General features: G+C 34.1%; 1 protein-coding gene across 1 annotated transcript; it reads right to left on the bottom strand.

Annotated features, from left to right (window-relative positions):
• Positions 1-863: 863 nt before the first annotated feature.
• On the bottom strand, positions 864-15,616 carry LOC132727831 (uncharacterized). The gene is made up of 4 exons (XM_060713418.1): positions 15,401-15,616; positions 10,678-10,794; positions 6,745-6,870; positions 864-1,279 (listed from the first exon to the last, which is right to left on the bottom strand). The coding sequence occupies exons 1-4, from the start codon at positions 15,525-15,527 to the stop codon at positions 1,056-1,058; spliced, it is 594 nt and encodes a 197-aa protein (XP_060569401.1). The 5' UTR covers positions 15,528-15,616; the 3' UTR covers positions 864-1,055.
• Positions 15,617-19,990: the final 4,374 nt, after the last annotated feature.

Here is a 19,990-nt window from a genome sequence, read left to right as displayed (position 1 = left end):
CAATGGTGAACATTTGTGCCAAGTAATATTGAAATCCCTCTATACATGTGGAAGTTTTGCTCCGGACAAGCATTTTTCAATGAGCTCTAAGTGTGACCTTGACCTTTGACCTAGAGACCTGGTTCATGTGCGCGACACTGCTCCTCATAGTGGTGAACATTTCTATGAAGTTTCATTAAAATCCCTCCATAAATGTAGGAGATATGCTCCGGACAAAATTGGACGCCGCCCACACGCCCGACCGCCAGGGGCGTTCCCATAATACGTCCCGTTTTTCAAACGGGCGTATAAAAAGGGACAAAAATGGTACTCCACATCAATGCTCTATAACACTGTGTGCAGTTTAAACAAATTTTTCAAGTTATGATCACAAAACAGATGTACAGGCATACAAAAAGGCGACTATATGCTCTCTATTTGGGGAGCATAAAAATAAAGATCATTAAAGGGCTATAACTCTGAAAAAAAATCATTGAACCGCAAAATGCTGACAATTTGTACAACTAGACTTAGTAATGATCATTCCTGTAAGGTTTGGATGAAATTGCACAAGTAGTTGTTGAGGAGTAGTCTGTGATGAGCAGACAGACAGACTAAAGAATGGCGGAGAAGTGATCCCTATATGTCGCCACTAATTTGTGGAGCCAACACAAAAACCAATGAGCCCCTGGGGCAGGCCAATTTTGACCACAAGGCTTTTATTTGAACACACTTGGTGACACCCTCTAGAAGATGTTTTATGCTAAATATCTAAGCTCTAGCTCTTTGGCTAGAATTTTTTCCTTTACTTTTAAATAAGAACATGGCTTTTTGAGAAGAAGATTTTTGAATTTTTTCCTTTACTTTTAAATAAAAACAAACAATTTAAAACAAGCAAATCCTTTACTGAGAAAGTAAAACATTCATGTAGCAATCAGTTTTTGTTTTAGTATAAGACATACTTGTAACTAAGATACCAAAATGTCAACAGTACACCTCTGTGAAATCAATTTTTCTTCCAACTGTTCAAAACTTAATGTCTCTATCATATTAACAGTAAAATTTGGTTGAAGATTTTATGAAGTCTCGTTGAGCTCTTTAAGTCTTTGCTTAGCTTCATGTCGCTCCTTTCGCACATGATAAGCAACAAAAATTTCTGGATACCGTGTGTACTGGTCAACCTGCCTATCTGGATCCATATATGAATTTCTTGTATATTCCATCTGTGCAAAAGTTTTAGTCGACATTGCAATAATTCCAGCAAAAAATCCACCAAGCATGAAGAATGTCAAATTTCGTTCTACAATATAAAGATCTTTAGTTCAATGATGCTCCCTATGAGAATAGGAAGAATGTTAAGGGAAGGTAAAGAGAGAGAGTTGTTAAACGGCGTTAATATATCTTGACTAATACATTCAGAATTTATACTAAATAGAATCTTGTGTGTTCTTACAAACACTTAATTGGTTCAAAAAGTTTAAAAAGTAAAGAAAACAATACATAAGCATTTAAAGACATAACACATGCCGATATTTTTGAATTCAAAATATTTGACCACTTCATGCCAAGATGGCCCTAAATCGCTCACCTGACCCATCTAACGCATCCCAGCAATTACTTAGTCTTAGACAAGCATCTTGACAAAGTTTTATGACAATTGAGTCAAGAGCTGTCACAGGAGACAGCAAAGCTCGACTAATAAAATAATGGACGTAGTAAGGGAGACAAAACTATGAAAGAACAAGAGCACCGCTAGGAGGAGCATTATATGCCCGAAAGTGTTTTTTTTTTTTTTAGTAAGGTTAGGATGACGCATTTGTAAAACATGGGAATTAAATAAAGTGTTACCTCCTTCAAATAGCAATCTTCCTATGAAGTTTGAATATTGTGGGCCAAATGGAACTTAAGTTGTGCTCCCGAAACTGTTTTCAGTTTTAAGACAATAGTGACCATGACCTTTGACCAGAAATCTATAGGGGTGTTCAACCTTATATGGACAATCATCCTATGTAGTTTGAACACTGTGGGCCAAATGGAACTTAAGTTATGTTCTGGAAACTGTTTTCAGTTTTAAAGTAATAGTGACCTTGACCTTTGACCTTGCGACCCCAAAATCAATAGGGGTCTTCTACCCAATATGGACAATCATCCTATGAAGTTTGAACGTTGTTGGCCAAATGGAACTTAAGTTATGCTCCCGAAATTGTTTTCAGTTTTAAGGTAATAGTGACTTTGACCTTGTGACCCCAAAATCAATAGGGGTCTTCTAATCAATATGGACAATCATTCTTTGAAGTTTGAACACTGTGGGCCAAATGGAACTTAAGTTATGCTCCGGAAACTGTTTTCAGTTTTAAAGTAACAGTGACCTTGAGCTTTGACCTTGTGACCCTAAACTCAATAGGGGTCTTCTACCCAATATGGACAATCATCCTTTGAAGTTTGAACATTGTGGGCCAAATGGAACTTAAGTTATGCTGTGGAAACTGTTTTCAGTTTTAAGGTAATATTGACCTTTGACCTTGTGACCCCAAAATCAATAGGGGTCTTCTACCCAATATGGACAATCATCCTATGAAGTTTGAACACTGTGGGCCAAATGGAACTTAAGTTATGCTCTGCAAACTGTTTTTGAGTTTTAAGATAATAGTGACCTTGATCTTTGACCATGTGACCCCAAAATCAATAGGGGTCTTCTACCCAAAATGGACAATCATCCTATGAAGTTTGAATATTGTGGGCCAAATGGAACTTAAGTTATGCTCTGGAAACCAAATTGCTAACGGACAGACGGACGCCAGGGGATATAACATAATTTGCAGGAATTCTTTGGGGCATATAAAAATCAATTATGTTATAAATACATTTCTTTTTATGACAAGAAGTATAGTTGTTAACATAAATTCCAAGTTCAAAGGGGAATAATTCTAAAAATAGTCACACTAGAGTTATGGACCTTGTCACACAACATGTGTGTAATGATAAGAAATATATATTTGAAGTTTGAAGAAAATATCTTAAACAAGAGCACCGCTAGGCGGAGCATTATATGCCCGAAAGTATTTTTTTAGTAAGGATGACCTTAACCGTTGACCTTTTGACCCCAAAATCAATAGGGGTCTTCTACCCAATATGGACAATCATCCTATGAAGTTTGAACATTGTGGGCCAAATGGAACTTAACATATGCTCCAGCAACTGTTTTCAGTATCAAGGTAATAGTGACCTTCACCTTTGACCTTTTGACCCCAAAATCAACAGGGGTCTTCTACCCAATATGGACAATCATCCTATGAAGTTTGAACATTGTGGGTCAAATGGAACTTAAGTTATGCGTGGAAACATATTTTTCAGTATCAATGTGATAGTGACCTTCACCTTTGACCTTGTGACCCCAAAATCAATAGGGGTCTTATACCCAATATGGACAATCTTCCTATGAAGTTTGAACATTGTGGGTCGAATGGAACTTAAGTTATGCTCTGGAAACTGTTTTCAGTTATAAGGTAATAGTGACCTTGACCTTTGACCTTTTGACCCCAAAATCAATAGGGGTCTTCTACCTAATATGGACAATCATCCTATGTAGTTTGAACATTGTGGGCCAATTGGAACTTAAGTTATGCTCCGGAAATTGTTTTCAGTATCAAGGTCATAGTGACCTTGACCTTTGACCTTGTGACCCCAAAATCAATAGGGGTCTTCTTCCCAATATGGACAATCATCCTATGAAGTTTGAACATTGTGGGTCGAATGGAACTTAAGTTATGCTCTGGAAACTGTTTTCAGTTATAAGGTAATAGTGACCTTGACCTTTGACCTTTTGACCCCAAAATCAATAGGGGTCTTCTACCCAATATGGACAATCATCCTATGAAGTTTGAACATTGTGGGCCAATTGGAACTTAAGTTATGCTCCGGAAACTGTTTTCAGTATCAAGGTCATAGTGACCTTGACCTTTGACCTTGTGACCCCAAAATCAATAGGGGTCTTCTTCCCAATATGGACAATCATCCTATGAAGTTTGAACATTGTGGGTCGAATGGAACTTAAGTTATGCTCCGGAAACCGTTTTCAGTTTTAAGGTAATAGTGACCTTGACCTTTGACCTTTTGACCCCAAAATCAATAGGGGTCTTCTACCCAATATGGACAATCATCCTATGAAGTTTTAACATTGTGGGCCAAATGGAACTTAAGTTATGCTCCGGAAACCAAATTGCTAACGGACGGACGGACGTACGGACGGACGGACGTACGGACGGACGGACGGACGGACAGACAGACGGACGCCAGGGGGTATAACATAATATGCCCTTTCGGGCATATAAAAATAAAGAAGTTATATTTCTTACAAAAAAATTAAAGTTCAAAGGGAGATAAAAATACTGCTTCAAGAGTTATGAACCTTGTCACATAAGATCTGATTGATCATAAGGAATATGTATTTGAAGTTTGAGGTAGATACCTTTAAAACTAAAGAAGTTATAGTAAAAAATAACTTTTTTCAAGTAAAAAACATCTAAGTTAATGGGGATATAATTCTTGCAATATTGGTGCTAGAGTTATGAGCCTTGTCACATAAGATGTGGTTCATGATAAGGAACATATATTTGACGTATGAATTTGATCGCTTAAGAAATAAAGAAGAAACAGTAAAAAATAATAATTTTTAAGGACAATTCTAAGTTCAAGGGGAGATAAATCTGAAAATATTGGTGCTAGAGTTATGAGCCTTGTCGAATATGATGTGGTTGTTGTTAAAAAACATATATTTGAAGTCTGAAGTTAAATGAAAAAGTTATAGTAAAAAATTATATTTTTTAAGGAAATTTTTTAGTTCAAGGGGAAATAAATTTGAAAATATTGGTGTTAGAGTTATGAACTTTATCACATAAGATGTGACTGATGATAAGGAACATATATTTGAAGTTTAAAGTTGATACCTTAAGAAATGAAAAAGTTATAGTGAAAAATATTTTACTGCACCAAAACTTTAATCTGAAATCTGGACGAGGACACAGACGCCGGGGGGAGGAAGACAGCTCTCCATATACTTTGTATATTCGAGCTAAAAATGTGACCACTAGAGTGTTAACAAGGTTTTTCCATATTTAGGCAGTGTGACCTAGTTTTTGACCCCAGGTGACCCATAATCAAACTTGAGCTAGAAATCATCAAAACAAACTTTCAGACCAATTTCCAGGATATTTGGATCAAAACAGTAGCCAGTAGAGAGTAAAAAGATTTTCTATTTTTAGCTCTGTGACCTAGTTTTTCATCCGAATGACCCATGTTTAAACTTATCTAAGCAGTTAACTAGACAAGCATCCTGACTAAGTTTGATGACAATTAAACAAGAACTGTCGGAGGACAGTAACACTCGACTATTCGAAAAGTTGTCACAAGTGTGTTTCATTGAGTATAATAATGCTAACCTATATGAATACATAAAATTGTCCAGATGGTACAAAGGCTTGTTATTAAGATGTTTTATCGAGTTAATCACTGCTTTATTATTATTATTATAAAATGCATAAAATTGTTCCAAAAAAGGCATAAACCCTTTAGTAGTTATGGAGATATTTGCTTAACCAAGAATTTCTAAGTCGAAAAAGGGCCATAATTATGTAAAAAAGCACATCAGAGTTATGGGACTTGTGCCAATCATGTTAGATAATCACAGAGAACAAGTGTGTGAAGTTTCAATCCATTCCCTTCAGTAGTTATGGAGATACCAGTTTGCACGCAAAAACTTAACCACAGGGACGCCGATGCCAACAAATGGGTGACTGCATTAGCTCGATTATTCTGTGAATAGTCAAGCTAAAAATGTGACCACTAGAGTGTTAACAAGGTTTTTCAATATTTGGGCAGTGTGACCTAGTTTTTGACCCCAGGTGACCCATATTCGAACTTGAGTTAGAAATCATCACAACAAATTTTCAGACCAATTTCCAGGATATTTGTATCAAAACTGCAGCCACTAGAGTGTTAAGAAGATTTTACTATTTTTAGCTCCTGTGACCTAGTTTTTCATCCGAATGACCTATGTTTAAACTTATGTAAGCAATTTCATAGACAAGCATCCTGACAAAGTTTGATGATGATTAAGGCAAAAATGTGTCCACTAGAGTGTTAACAAACAAATGTGGACAGACGACCCTAAAACCTCAGCTAGCTCAGGTGAGCTAAAAATGTTAAAATCTGCTTCAATCTGTGCTAGGGGGCATGGACGATAGCTTGCACTTTTCAGTACAGTCCACGAAAAGGCTCAATCAAACAGAGCCAGAAACAATTACAAATTTTGTGGTTTGGATGTTCTTTACCAATTCTTTTCTATTTTGTGAATATGATTGAACATTAAGATGTTGCTTATAATTGAGCCGCGTCACAACAAAACCAACATAATGGGTTTGCGACCAGCATGGATCCAGACCAACCAGGATCCATGCTGTTTGCTTACCAACCCTTTTACAAGTTGAGAAACTGATAGCGAACAGCATGGATCCTGATCAGACTGCGCGGATGCGCAGGCTGGTCTGGATCCATGCTGGTCGCAAACCCATTATGTTGGTTTTGTCGTGACAAGGCTCATATGTAAAGCTCCAGAGCCTGAGGGCAATTAATGCTCTACTAGTACAGATCACTCACAGGAATGCAAGTGTCATAAATTTTCTAAACAAAGGTAGGTAAAGCATGATATTGAGATCTACTAGAAAATGCCACAAGCTAATAATCTAAACATATAATAACCATACTTACTATAAACTGCCGCATATGGTGCAACAACACCAAAACCACCAAGAAAATGATTTAACCCATCATCTTTGCCTCCTCGAAGTTCACTAAACTTTTTTACTGTCCACATATACAGAAATCCTGATAATCCTACAAGGAAGTAAACATATAATCAAGACATATTCGTGAAAAACATGTATGATCCCCTAATATTAACCAATTAGTTACATGTACATTATTTCATGCTTTGCAGTGGAAAGTGAAATTATATTTGATAATTTTCAAAGTGAAATTATATTTGATAATTTTCAAAGTGAAATTATATTTGATAATTTTCAAAGTGAAATTATATTTGATAATTATCAAAGTGAAATCATATTTGATAATTTTCACTGTAGCCAGACTATATTTGAATATGGATAAAAATAGTATGTCTCAGCTAAATGGAATCAATTCAACAGGAAATAATTCTGTTGTACGTAAATTTTGCTTCTTTAGGAGAAGCAAGTAAACAAGAGCTGTCAGAAGGACAGCGCGCTCGACTTTTTTAGTGCTTGCCTATAAAACAAAACTTTGACAGTTAAGGGCACACAAGACTTTAACTAGGAATTTCTAAGTACAAATCAAGAAACATTTTCACAGAGTTATCTTCTCTTGCTTACAGATAGGTCTCATGATGGCACATAAGAACTCCAACTTCCAAAGTAATATCTCAAATGGTTAGGTCAACAAGTGGACAAGAATGAAAATTTTAACTGAGTTTCTAAGTCAAAAAGGGCCATAATTCAAATAAAATCCTTAACAGAATTACCTTCTCCTGCCCATGTTTGGGACCATGATGGTAAACAAGTATTTCCAACTTTCAATTTAATATCTCAACCAGTTCAGTCAAAAAGTTGACTGGTACAAAAAACTTAACCAAGATTCTAAGTCGATAAAAGGCCTTAATTTTTAAAAACAAATCCCTGACAGAGTTACCTTCTCTTGCGTACAGATGGGGGTAATGATGTGAAATAGCATTAAAAGTTTCAAAGCAATATCTCAAAGGGTTAAGGCAATAAGTGGATTTTACCCATATTCAATGTATTTTCTAAGTCAAAAAGGGGCATAATTCTGTCAAAAAACCTTGACAGAGTTATGTCCTCTTGTCTGTTGATGAAGGTCGTGATGGTAAACAAGTATGGTCAGTTTCAAAGCAATACCTCCAATGGTTTTGAAATAAAGTGAGGTGGTACAAAAAACTTAACCAAGCTCAATACACTTTCTAAGTCAAAAAAGGGCCATAATTCTGTCAAAAACTTGACAGAGTTATGTACTCTTGTCTGTAGATGGAGGTTATGATGGTGAACAAGTATGGTAAGTTTCAAAGCCATACTTGTAATACTTCTGAAATAAAGTGGGGTGGTACGAAAAACTTAACCAAGGTGTGACGCCAACGCTAACGCCGACGCCGGGGCGAGTAGGATAGCTCCCCTTTTCATAGAAAAGTCGAGCTAATAACTGCATACATTGCGTTAAAAATGTAACAAAATTCCAGAAATTTTACAGAACTCAAATTGGTACTGTGATGTCATGATATGATGACACCATGTAGAAGAACTTGAGATATGTTATGCGGCAAAATCAGTAAAAATGACTTAAAATCACTAAACAAGAGGGCCATGATGGCCCTGAAATCGCTCACCTCTATAAAGGCCCCCGGGGCGGGGCCATTTTTAACCCAAAGACTTTTATTTGCACAAACTTGATAGACACCCATTAGAAGATGTTTCATGATAAATATCTAAGCTCTATCTCTTTGGGGGTTTTATAAGATTTTTTTTTAAGTTTTTACTATATACATGAGGGGAAAAACAATGACCCCCCTTCCTGGGGGGGGGGGGACCAATTTTGACGCCTGGGCTTTTATTTGAACAAACTTGGTAGACTTTCACTAGAAGATATTTCTTGCTTAGGATCTAAACTTTAGCTCTTTGGGTTTTTTAAAAGAAGATTTTTTAAGTTTTTAGTATAAACATTTAAGGAATATCAATGAATCCCGGGGCGGGGCCAATTTTAACCCAAGGGCCCTTATTTGAATAAACTTAGTAGACACCCATTAGAAGATGTTTCATGCTATATATCTTAGCTCTAGCTATTTGGATTTTTTAAGATTTTACTATATACAAATAAGGAAAGTCAATGACACCCTGGGGCGGGGCCAATTTTGACTCCTAGGGCATATATTTGAACAAACTTGGTAGACACTGACTAGACGATGTTTCATGTCAAATATTTAAGCTCTAGCTCTTTCGGTTTTCTATAAGAAGATTTATTAAGTATTTTTCTTTCAGTTGCCATGGCAACCAGAGTTCTGCATGGAATTAAATGCCTTGAACAATTTTAAAACTTTATTTCCAAAAGAACATTCCTGTGAAGTTTGGATGAAATTGGCTAAGCGGTATATGAGGAGATGTTGTTTAAAGTAAAAGTTTAAGGACGGACGCCAGACGAAAAGCAATCACAATAGCTCACCATGTAACTTTGTGTCAGGTGAGCTAAAAAGCTGGAAATAAATAGAAAATTTGTCTGTTTAGCATGTAAGATTGAAATATATTTCACTAGTGAACACCAGCTATTATATTTTCAAACATGGCTGTGCCAATTGTAAAAAATATTGTGTCCTGGGTGTTCACTCAGCGAAATATATTTCGATTTTACATGCAAGAAGAACAACAAATAACCTGTATAAAATTTTATGTGGTGACCTTATTTTCGACACAAATAATCCACTATCAACCCCATGTGTCAGAGACATTATCAAGATGAACATTCTGACAAAGTTTGTTGAAGATCAATTCAAAAACTGTGATCTCTACGGTGTTAACAAGGTTTTTTTTTAAAATAAAATCTGCTGACCTAGTCCTTAGCCCAATATGATCCATTTTCAAACTCATTCCAGAAACATGTACATCATAAGTATGAACATTCTAACAAAATCTGAGAAAGATCAAATACTAAATGTGACCTTTAGACTATTATGAACAAAGTTTTTCTTCATATCTATAAAATGTTAAGGTTTTTCTTTGATTTGATGTGGTGACCTAGTTTGTTCATCTAATATGACCCATCTTCAAACTCATTCTTATTATCACTGGGATAATTATTTTGACAAAGTTTGATGCTGATCAATCCAAATTGTGATTTCTTTGTTTTAATTTGGTGAGCAAATTTGTTTACCTTATTTTTTTTTAACCCAAGATGACCTAAATACTAACTCATCAGACAGTCACAAACCATTTACAAAGTTTGATCACAGTGTTTTTTTCTTTATATAACTACTACCCTAAAACGGTACTGTTCCCAATAGTAAATAGACATTAAAATTCCCAATTTCCAATGTTTAAATTCCCAAAATGGCTGTTAAAAATTTCCACAAGGCCAAGTGATTTCTCTGACATCATTTAAATCCAACATATTCATATAAATCATCACTCAATAGTTCTACCTGGACAGTGGCAGCTGTTACCTATCTTTATTCATGATGACTTATCTTATTTGTAGCTGAAAAAATGCATTTAAAAAAAAATCCAAATTTAAGTAAAAAAAAATAAGGCATTTTTCCCCAATCAGTATGGTACCGGCACCATTCCCAAAGAAGAGAGAAAAAAAACGCTGGATGAAAATAAACAAAATATGACCACTAGAGTCAACTTTTGACAGTGAGTGGACAACTGACACAGGAATCAACTGACCTATGCTAAAAGCTTACCTTAGCTAAAAAGCTAGATGGATAATTTATGAAACTCAGTGATCCTCATCTCCCTATTCATATAAACATTCTAAAAGAGTCTTGGAGATATTAAAAACATTAGATTAACCAAATTTAAGGCATAGACCTGAATGAATGAACAGACTGATGATCCGACATATCATTTCAATATATTGGTGGTGATTAATAAAATATGTTCAACTTACCTCCAATAGCATAGCCCTTTGCCATTTGTGTAACACCCCATATTTTTCTACTTGCAACCAATTGAGAAAATTTGATGTCTGGATGTAAAAGGACTGTAGCAAATGAAGCACAAGTTCCTGCAATTATATGAATAATATTTAATCCTTATTTACATCCAAATATTCCTAGCATATTGAAAGGCTTGTTCATTTAGAATTTCACTGAAATTAAAAGTATTTAATTTAATTTATTTGTTATTCATATTATTTACCAATTTAAACCACATTAAATCAACAAGCAAAATAAACAAGAGCACAGCATTTGATGTTAATGCTCGTCTGTTAAGGGCAATAACTATCAATAATCAATTTTCATAAATATTCTAAGTTAAACAGGGACATAACTCCTAAAAATATTGCTTTTGTTTTCAAAGTTTTCAAAGTTTCATGTTGATATCTTCCATACTTTTTTAAATCCTTCTACATGTACTTATACACAATTTTGACAAAAATTCTGTGTTAAAAAAAGGGTCATAATTCCAAAAATTTAGTCTTCAGAATAAGACCCTTTGTCTAACAACTGTGCTTTGTCACCATAAACAAATATTCGAAGTTTCATATTGATACCTTTGGAAGGCTTTCACTTAAAAATATCATTCTACAAAACAGGCAATTTCGACCAAAACAAAATCTAAGTTAAAATATGGAATAACTTCAAAACTATAGCTTTCAGAGTAATGCCACTTGCCTTACAAATGCCTCTTGTGATGATAAGCAATATATGCCACTTGTCTCACAAATGCCTCTTGTAATGAAAAGCAAGTACAAATGTATTTCAAGTTTCATATATACTGATATTTCAAAAAATGGTTTTAGTAATAGACTACATTAAAAATTTTGCATGACGACAACAACAATGCAGCAGCGATCCCAACAGCTTGTTCTTTTCTTCAAAACAGACAAGCTGAGTGAAGCTAATAATAATTGAAATATTTTTCTCTTTAAATTCATGTCTTATATTAAATAAACAACTTATATGTCTTAAAATTATGTATCTGAAAAGAAACAAGTTTGTCATATCCTTTTCAATTTTTCTGTCATTTTTAGAGACCACGACATCCGAGTGATGTATTAGAGTCTGACTGGATACTAAATGGGGGCCTTTCAATCTTTTATTAGAAATGTTTTAAATTACAGCACATATCAGAGCATGTGATTCAAGAAAGTTTAATTTTATTGGATTTGCAAGGAACACCATTTTATATGGACATAGCTAAGCCTGAAACGATTCACCAAATGTTTGATTTGATTCAATTTCAGGCACCCAGATTTGATAAATTTTGATGCGATTCATGTCTGGTAACTATTTTAATTTGATAATTCTGCTTATTTGCTCTAAAGATGAATGGCCCTCAACCAATTTTTTTGCATTTCTTCGGTTGTTTAACCATCATCTTCAATACAAGAGCTGTCCGTAAGACAGCGCGCTCGACTTTTTTATTGCTTGCCAATAAAAAAAGTTTTTGCAGTAAAAGGCAATACAAGAATCTCTGTATTTTTAAAGTGAACAATGGCCATGAGCATTAAGATATTTAGTGAAGAATTATTTTACTGAATTGTGTGATACCCTTGAACACTGCAGCAAAGTTTGAAATGTTTAAGTCAAAAGAGGGCTGGTAAGAAAGAAAAAAAAACTGAGTTGAGCCTTAAATAAATTTAATTCTAAGTCGATAAAAGGCCTTAATTTTTAAAACAAATCCTTGACAGAGTTACCTTCTCTTGCGTACAGATGGGGGTAATGATGTGAAATAGCATTAAAAGTTTCAAAGCAATATCTCAAAGGGTTAAGGCAATAAGTGGATTTTACCCATATTCAATGTATTTTCTAAGTCAAAAAGGGGCATAATTCTGTCAAAAACCTTGACAGAGTTATGTCCTCTTGTCTGTTGATGAAGGTCGTGATGGTAAACAAGTATGGTCAGTTTCAAAGCAATACCTCCAATGGTTTTGAAATAAAGTGAGGTGGTACAAAAAACTTAACCAAGCTCAATACACTTTCTAAGTCAAAAAAGGGCCATAATTCTGTCAAAAACCTTGACAGAGTTATGTACTCTTGTCTGTAGATGGAGGTTATGATGGTGAACAAGTATGGTAAGTTTCAAAGCCATATCTCAAAGGGTTAAGGCAATAAGTGGATTTTACCCATATTCAATGTATTTTCTAAGTCAAAAAGGGGCATAATTCTGTCAAAAACCTTGACAGAGTTATGTCCTCTTGTCTGTTGATGAAGGTCGTGATGGTAAACAAGTATGGTCAGTTTCAAAGCAATACCTCCAATGGTTTTGAAATAAAGTGAGGTGGTACAAAAAACTTAACCAAGCTCAATACACTTTCTAAGTCAAAAAAGGGCCATAATTCTGTCAAAAACCTTGACAGAGTTATGTACTCTTGTCTGTAGATGGAGGTTATGATGGTGAACAAGTATGGTAAGTTTCAAAGCCATACTTGTAATACTTCTGAAATAAAGTGGGGTGGTACGAAAAACTTAACCAAGGTGTGACGCCGACGCCGACGCCGGGGCGAGTAGGATAGCTCCCCTTTTCATAGAAAAGTCGAGCTAATAAAGTATATAGGTGCAGGGTATTACTGGTAAACTGGCTACCATGGTAAAAATTCCCAATGCGGTATAATCATGGTATACCAGTATTTTGTCAGAATAATCTTTTTTGTTTTCATATTATATTTCACGTGACTTTCAGCGACATCAAAGCATTTTTGAGTCCAAAAATAAACAGTTCTCCTTGATTTTGCTTTTGATATTTAGCCAAGTTAACAGTCAGCTCTAGTCTGTACCATCTTAACCACACACTTCTCTACTAGCATCTTACTTTAAACTTACGAGGAAAATGGATAATAATTTAAAATATTATAAGGTCAACAAAAAGATGATCTCAATTCATAACACTTGTCTGACATATTTCGTAAATCTATTTTGTTGCCATAATTTGCATTATCATGTATGCAACATATAATTTAATTATCCAAATATATGCAAACCAATTTACCAAATATGATTTAAATAATAGCTCTATGCAAATTGTCAAAGTCACTAGAAATTAATCCCAATTGTCTTGGTGATGTCTTTATTACTCATATGGAGCCACCTAATATGGGCTAGCCACTGCCTTAAATGATACAATACATACAAGTGATACTACTACAAGGTGAAGGACGACAATAATTGAATAGGCAGTGGCTAGCCATACGGGCATGTATTGCTGGCTAAAAGTTCTAGCTGTATGTGAGTAACATAAGACTAGCCAATAGGCACTGTTGAGGCTAGTCGTACAGTATTTTTAAGATAAATACATGTAACCTAAAACAATAATGAATATGCAAACTTGTGTTTCTAAAAATAGATTTAATTGAATATCATGAAAACTTTATCAATTACAGTAGGTAAATTAATTTCTAGCATTTGATGATTGGAAGTTTAGTTCTTCTGGAAATCGAGGACTTTAAAATTAATAATTAAAGTCTGTGTGAAAATACGAAGACAAATAAACTGAAACATTATTAAATCATTTCAATGGACAATATAGATGTAATAGTAATACATTTGTAATAGTAATAAAAATATCTCGAACATTTTTTAGCAGGCATTGAAAATTTCAAGCTGATTGTTTACTAACCATTAAAAGATGCAACGTTTTTGTTTTTCATGATTGAATTAGAGCGCTACATTAATGTCTGTAGGTCAATTTTGATTATGACAAAGTATTTTTACATAATAATAATAACTTGTAAATAACGCATAATTTCCATTGTCTCAAAAAAACTCTTTTAAATAAAGATGAATTTATTTCTGAAAGATATCTGAAATCCTGTCATAAAATCAGGATATATATAGCCAAACATCATCCTTAAAATTATCTAGAAGAAATATATGTTCATTCTTTGTGAAAATGTAACAAGATGTGCAAGATACTGACTTCATCATTGCTTTAATTTATTATTGATAAAATGCTGTACGGCTATAGCCTCAACAGTGCGTATAGGCTAGCTGTACGTGACTCACATACAGCTAGAACTTTTGGCTATCAGTACGGGCCCGTACAGCTAGAGCCACTTCCAAGTGAATAATCCCAACAGCTTAAGTGGTCAAGGTAAAATTCAAGACAGTTAGGGCTGTCATTGATGGAAAATTTTGAATCGATATATCGAGATGATACATTGATATATCAACTTTGACAGTAGAAACAATGAATAACATTTATATATGTGTTATAAATTGGGATCATGGTGGTATGCATGCTTGTATTACACATTACAAATACTAAAACTAATAGAAAGTTTGTTTTTTCTGTTATTCTTGTCACTGACATTTGAAAACGGAGTTTAAAGTTCAAGTTAGACAAGAAAACTAGAAAAAAGTGACTTCTCCTATAAGCCAAAATAGAGAGTTATAATAACTAACAGAAATAAAAGAAATTTCAGCTTGTATCGATATGTGGAAGTGTGTATTGATATTGTATCGGATGATGGACATGATGAATATCGATGATATATCGATATCGCGATATTCAATGACAGCCCTAAAGACAGTTCTGAAAAGCTTCACTGTTTGACTTAATAAAGACAAATGTATCCAACAAAATGCAACATATATATATATATTATAGTAAGTTACTAAGTAGCAAGGGCCACTTTGTGCTAAAGTTATTTGCCAGTGACCTTCACTCACCAATTTGGGCACCAGTAAAGGTGGCCAACGCAATTCTGTCAGAGGCGTCATCTGTATCCTTTGTTGCAAATAATAAATCAAACACGCTTCGTGATTTCTCACGTTCCTTGGGTGCGTCAGATGACATTTTGTCCAGTTAAAATCAACTTCTTCTGTAAAGGACGGGCATACGATAATTCCCGGGTAAATTCCCGTCGAAAGCCGGATTTCACGGAGAAACTAAAGTCTGTGCTCGATACCGGGAAACCATTTTAGGTTGAATACCACTAAATACTTTTCACTTCAGTTATTAGATTATCAGATAATTTACAGATACATTAATTTAAGAAAGGTTATATTCTCTACCATAGCATAAAACAATCAAAAGAAATTCATCAGAAACCTTATTATAGTCGATCTCCATATATTCTCAAATCAATCATGTGGGACATGAATTTTAGGGGAGTGCTATAAGTACTGTCAGCATTGAATATTACAGGGCCAAAATGAGGAACTATGGCCTTGACTTGCACAAGTTATGGTTACTATAAAAAAGTTTTTCAATATTCATCCTTCTAAATAATAAAAAATATCTGTGAATGAATGACAAAAATATGATTATATTAAGACAAAGGTGCTATAGTCGCATTGATTTGACTTAAAATATGTTTAATCTTGTTATTCATGTCATATAATACCAAAATATTGAAGAAACAATTTTTTTTAGATTTTTGTTATATTGTTATAGACTGTAACAATATAACAAAAAATAATATTTTAATTTCTTTTTAATATATTGACATTATAAGAAATGAATAACAAGATTAAACATATTTTAGGTCAAATAAATGCAACTAGAACCTTTGTAATAAGACACAACAGTAGTATTTTGACATTGTATAACCATCATGTTTTAAATTTTCAACCTGTCCTTTGAAACAGTAACAAGTTTTCATAATGACTGTCACAGAAGATAATGCTTAGGTATTTCAAAATATAACCATTTATGTACTTTTATGGAACTATAAAGCTTAAAAGTCCTAGTATGACCTTGATCTTTTAGCTACTGACTCGTCACAAATTGTTTAAAGAACAATATCTTTAAACCAACTTAATACAAAATCTGTCACTTTTAACTATAATTATCAGACAAAAAGACATAGACTTGACATGACTACCAATTCACTGTCATATCATGACTTCTGGCATTCAAATATGAACTTAACTTTTGGGCTGCTGAGCTAATAGATCTGCTCATTTCAAATCATCTTAATAAGCAGCATATAAAAGCAGCATATAATTTATTCATAATTATTTCAAAGTCCATCTATGAATGACAATTCTAGCTATGCGCAAAAGAAGACAATCTAATCACAATCCTCAAGTTTGACACACAAGTGTAACCTTGAACTTTATACTTGACCCATGTTTATGACACATCATCATTATGTCTTGCACATTAATGCCAAATACATTTAAAATCCATCCAGAAAATGCAGAATTGTTGACCAGACACAAGCATCAATGCACTTTAATGAAAAAATTCATATCATGACTTAGGAATACAAGTGTGACCTTGACCTTTGATGTAGAGACCAGATTCTTGCGCTCTGCACGTTGCCAATTTGTTTAACTTATTTACACATAATAATTTTTAAATCTATGCATCAATGACAGAATTGTTGATGAGACACAAACATCAGTGTAATTTTATAAAAATTCATATCATGACTTGATCTACAAGTGTGACTTTGACATTTGAGGTAGGGAGCCAATTTCTATGCTCTGCATTTTGTCATTATGTCCAACAAATTCATGTATGATTATTCTTAAATCCATCCCTCAATGGCATTATTGTTGATCAGACACAAACATCTGTGTACTTTTAAAAAAATTCATATCATGACTTTTGATCTACAAGCGTGACCTTGACATTTGAGGTAGGGAGCCAATTTTTATGTTCTGCATGTTGTCATTTTGTCCAACATATTTATGCATAACAATTCTTGAATTCATCCATCAAATTGACAGACTTGTTGATCGGACACTAACATAATTCATTTTTATTTAAAATTTCCTTTGGAGTCATAGTATGACCTTGACCTTTGAGCTTCATAAAAAGGAAATATCAAAATAATGAATCAGTTTTTATCCCATTACTGTCCTTAAAAATACTAGCCACTAAATATTCACAATGAAACATGCCAAACAAGAGCAGTGTCAGAGGACAAAGCAAGCTAAATGACTTATTTAACACAGGACACAATTAAGAATCGAAAAGTAACAAGAGGGCCATGATTTATAATAAACCTAAGATACGCTATCATGAGATATGTTGAAATGGGCACAATCCTTCAACACAGAGGTAATTAAAATCACACTGGGTGTCATTTTTGTTCGTAACTGCATGATGTATATATATATATAAATGGCACTGATATCAAGATCATTTTAAGATATTTAAAATCTCATAAACAGACTCAGTCAATCCTACTGTCAATAATTATAATGTAATATTGTTGTTTATTCACTGCTTCCGAGGTATCAACCATTTTCAAGATTTTTATGAGTATATGTCACTACAGCACTGGTGTTAAGTGCTGTGTGGCACATGTAAAAAGATGCCCCCTACACCTACTTCACACTCCAGTGTTGTTATATTATTCATGGTCCTTTGTGATCACTCATTCCAGCATGCCTGTGTTGAAGATTATACAAAACAGTTGGTCAGTAAAATTGCTTCTAATAGCAGATAATGAGGTATGAAAATACAGGTACTCCTTTTTTCCAAGATTTAGCTATAACTCTCTAAAATAGGATGTTGTGATACTACTCATCGATGATCTAGGAATACTGATATACATCTTGCCAGCTAACACGTATACCCATATACTCGTATATAGTGTAGCTAACGCAAATGTTATTCCTTAATATATCAGTACAGGACTGTCAAATTGCATTAGTAATGAAAAGTATGGGGTTTTGTACACTATAAAATGTTTAGGTGTGGGGTTTTGGCTGTCTTCTAAATTACATAGATGCTTAAGATGTTTTCACTGCAAATACTTTTTTCTGCCATTCATGTTGGCATGTTATTTTTAAAATTTTCCTTTGACAAAATTAAAATTTTGTTCACAATATTTTGCATATATACAATTATATATAATTCTAAATTTTGCATGGTATTCATTTCTATGAGGTCATTGTACGAAAGCATCTTTACAACACTCTCCAAATTAACCCTTTTATCGGATTCTTGTCAAACAAGTAATATTATAAGTAGAAGCAGAATTATGTTTACCTTTATATTTATTCAGCACTGATTCCATTTGAAATGAATACAATTCAATTCAAACCTTTAGTAATAATAGGAATAGAAATGATTTAGTACCCATGTTTTCCACGGATAGCAAAAACACTAACCGTATACAGATACAAAGTTAAAGGAAAATCCAAAAAGCACAATATCCATTCTGGCTTATCTTTTATTCATATAAAGTAGTTCTAATATAAGTAACAACATAACAAGCAGATCTTAATTGAACAACCAAAGCAAATTTAATAACAAGAGGGCCATGATGGCCCTGAGGTCGCTCACCTGTATATAGGCCCCCCCAACCCCCACCCCCAACGTTGCAGGGCCAATTTAACCCAAGGGCTTTTATTTGCACAAACTTGGTAGACACCCATAAGAAGATGTTTCATGCTAAACATCTAAGCTCTAGCTCATTGGGCTTTTTAAAAGAAGATTTTTTTTAAGTTTTCACTATACACATATAGTTAAAAACAATGACACCCCTGGGGCCGGGCCAGTTTTGACCCCAGGGCTTTTATTTGAACAAACTTTGTAGACACGTACTAGAAGATGTTTCATGCTTAATATCTAAACTCTAGCTATTTGGGTTTTTTCAAAGAAGATTTTAAGTTTTTGCTATACACATATAAAGAAAATCAATGACCCCGGGGCGGGGCCAATTTTGACCCCAGGTCTTTTATTTGAACAAACTTTGTAGACACTCACTAAATGATGTTTCATGCTTAATATCTTAACTCTAGCTATTTGGGTTTTTTCAAAGAAGATTTTTAAGTTTTTGCTATACACATATAAGGAAAATCAATGACCCCCCGGGGCGGTGCCAATTTTGACCCCAGGGCTTTTATTTGAACAAACTTGGTAGACACCTATTAGAACATGTTTGATGCTAAATATCTTAGCCATAGCTCTTTGATTCTTTAAAAGAAGATTTTTTAAGTTTTTACTATATGCATATAGGGAAAATCAATGACCCCCCGGGGCGGGGCCAATTTTGACCCAAGGGCTTTTATTTGAACAAACTTGGTAGACACTGATTAGAACATGTTTCATGCTAAATATCTTAGCTCTAACTCTTTTGGTTCTTTAAAAGAAGATTTTTTAAGTTTTTACTATATGCATATAGGGAAAATCAATGACCCCCTGGGGCGGGCCAATTTTGACCCCAGGGCTTTTATTTGAACAAACTTGGTAGACACCTATTAGAACATGTTTGATGCTCAATATCTTAGCCATAGCTCTTTGAGTTCTTTAAAAGAAGATTTTTTAAGTTTTTACTATATGCATATAGGGAAAAT

The sequence above is a fragment of the Ruditapes philippinarum genome, unplaced genomic scaffold, assembly GCF_026571515.1.
Source record: "Ruditapes philippinarum isolate M1 unplaced genomic scaffold, ASM2657151v2 ctg9797_1_1_1_1, whole genome shotgun sequence".
Lineage (NCBI taxonomy): Eukaryota > Metazoa > Mollusca > Bivalvia > Venerida > Veneridae > Ruditapes > Ruditapes philippinarum.
Note: the sequence above shows the minus strand (reverse complement) of the source record. Positions and strands in the feature narration are given on the sequence as shown.

Bases quoted from the DNA above. Each gene is read 5' to 3' on its own strand.
- LOC132727831 (XM_060713418.1), bottom strand. From the start codon at position 15,527: ATGTCATCTGACGCACCCAAGGAACGTGAGAAATCACGAAGCGTGTTT. The intron at 10,795-15,400 runs GTGAGTGAAGGT...ATATAATTGCAG, and splicing joins CTTTACTGGTGCCCAAATTG to GAACTTGTGCTTCATTTGCT. The intron at 1,280-6,744 runs GTAAGTATGGTT...TTTATATTGTAG, and splicing joins ACCATATGCGGCAGTTTATA to AACGAAATTTGACATTCTTC.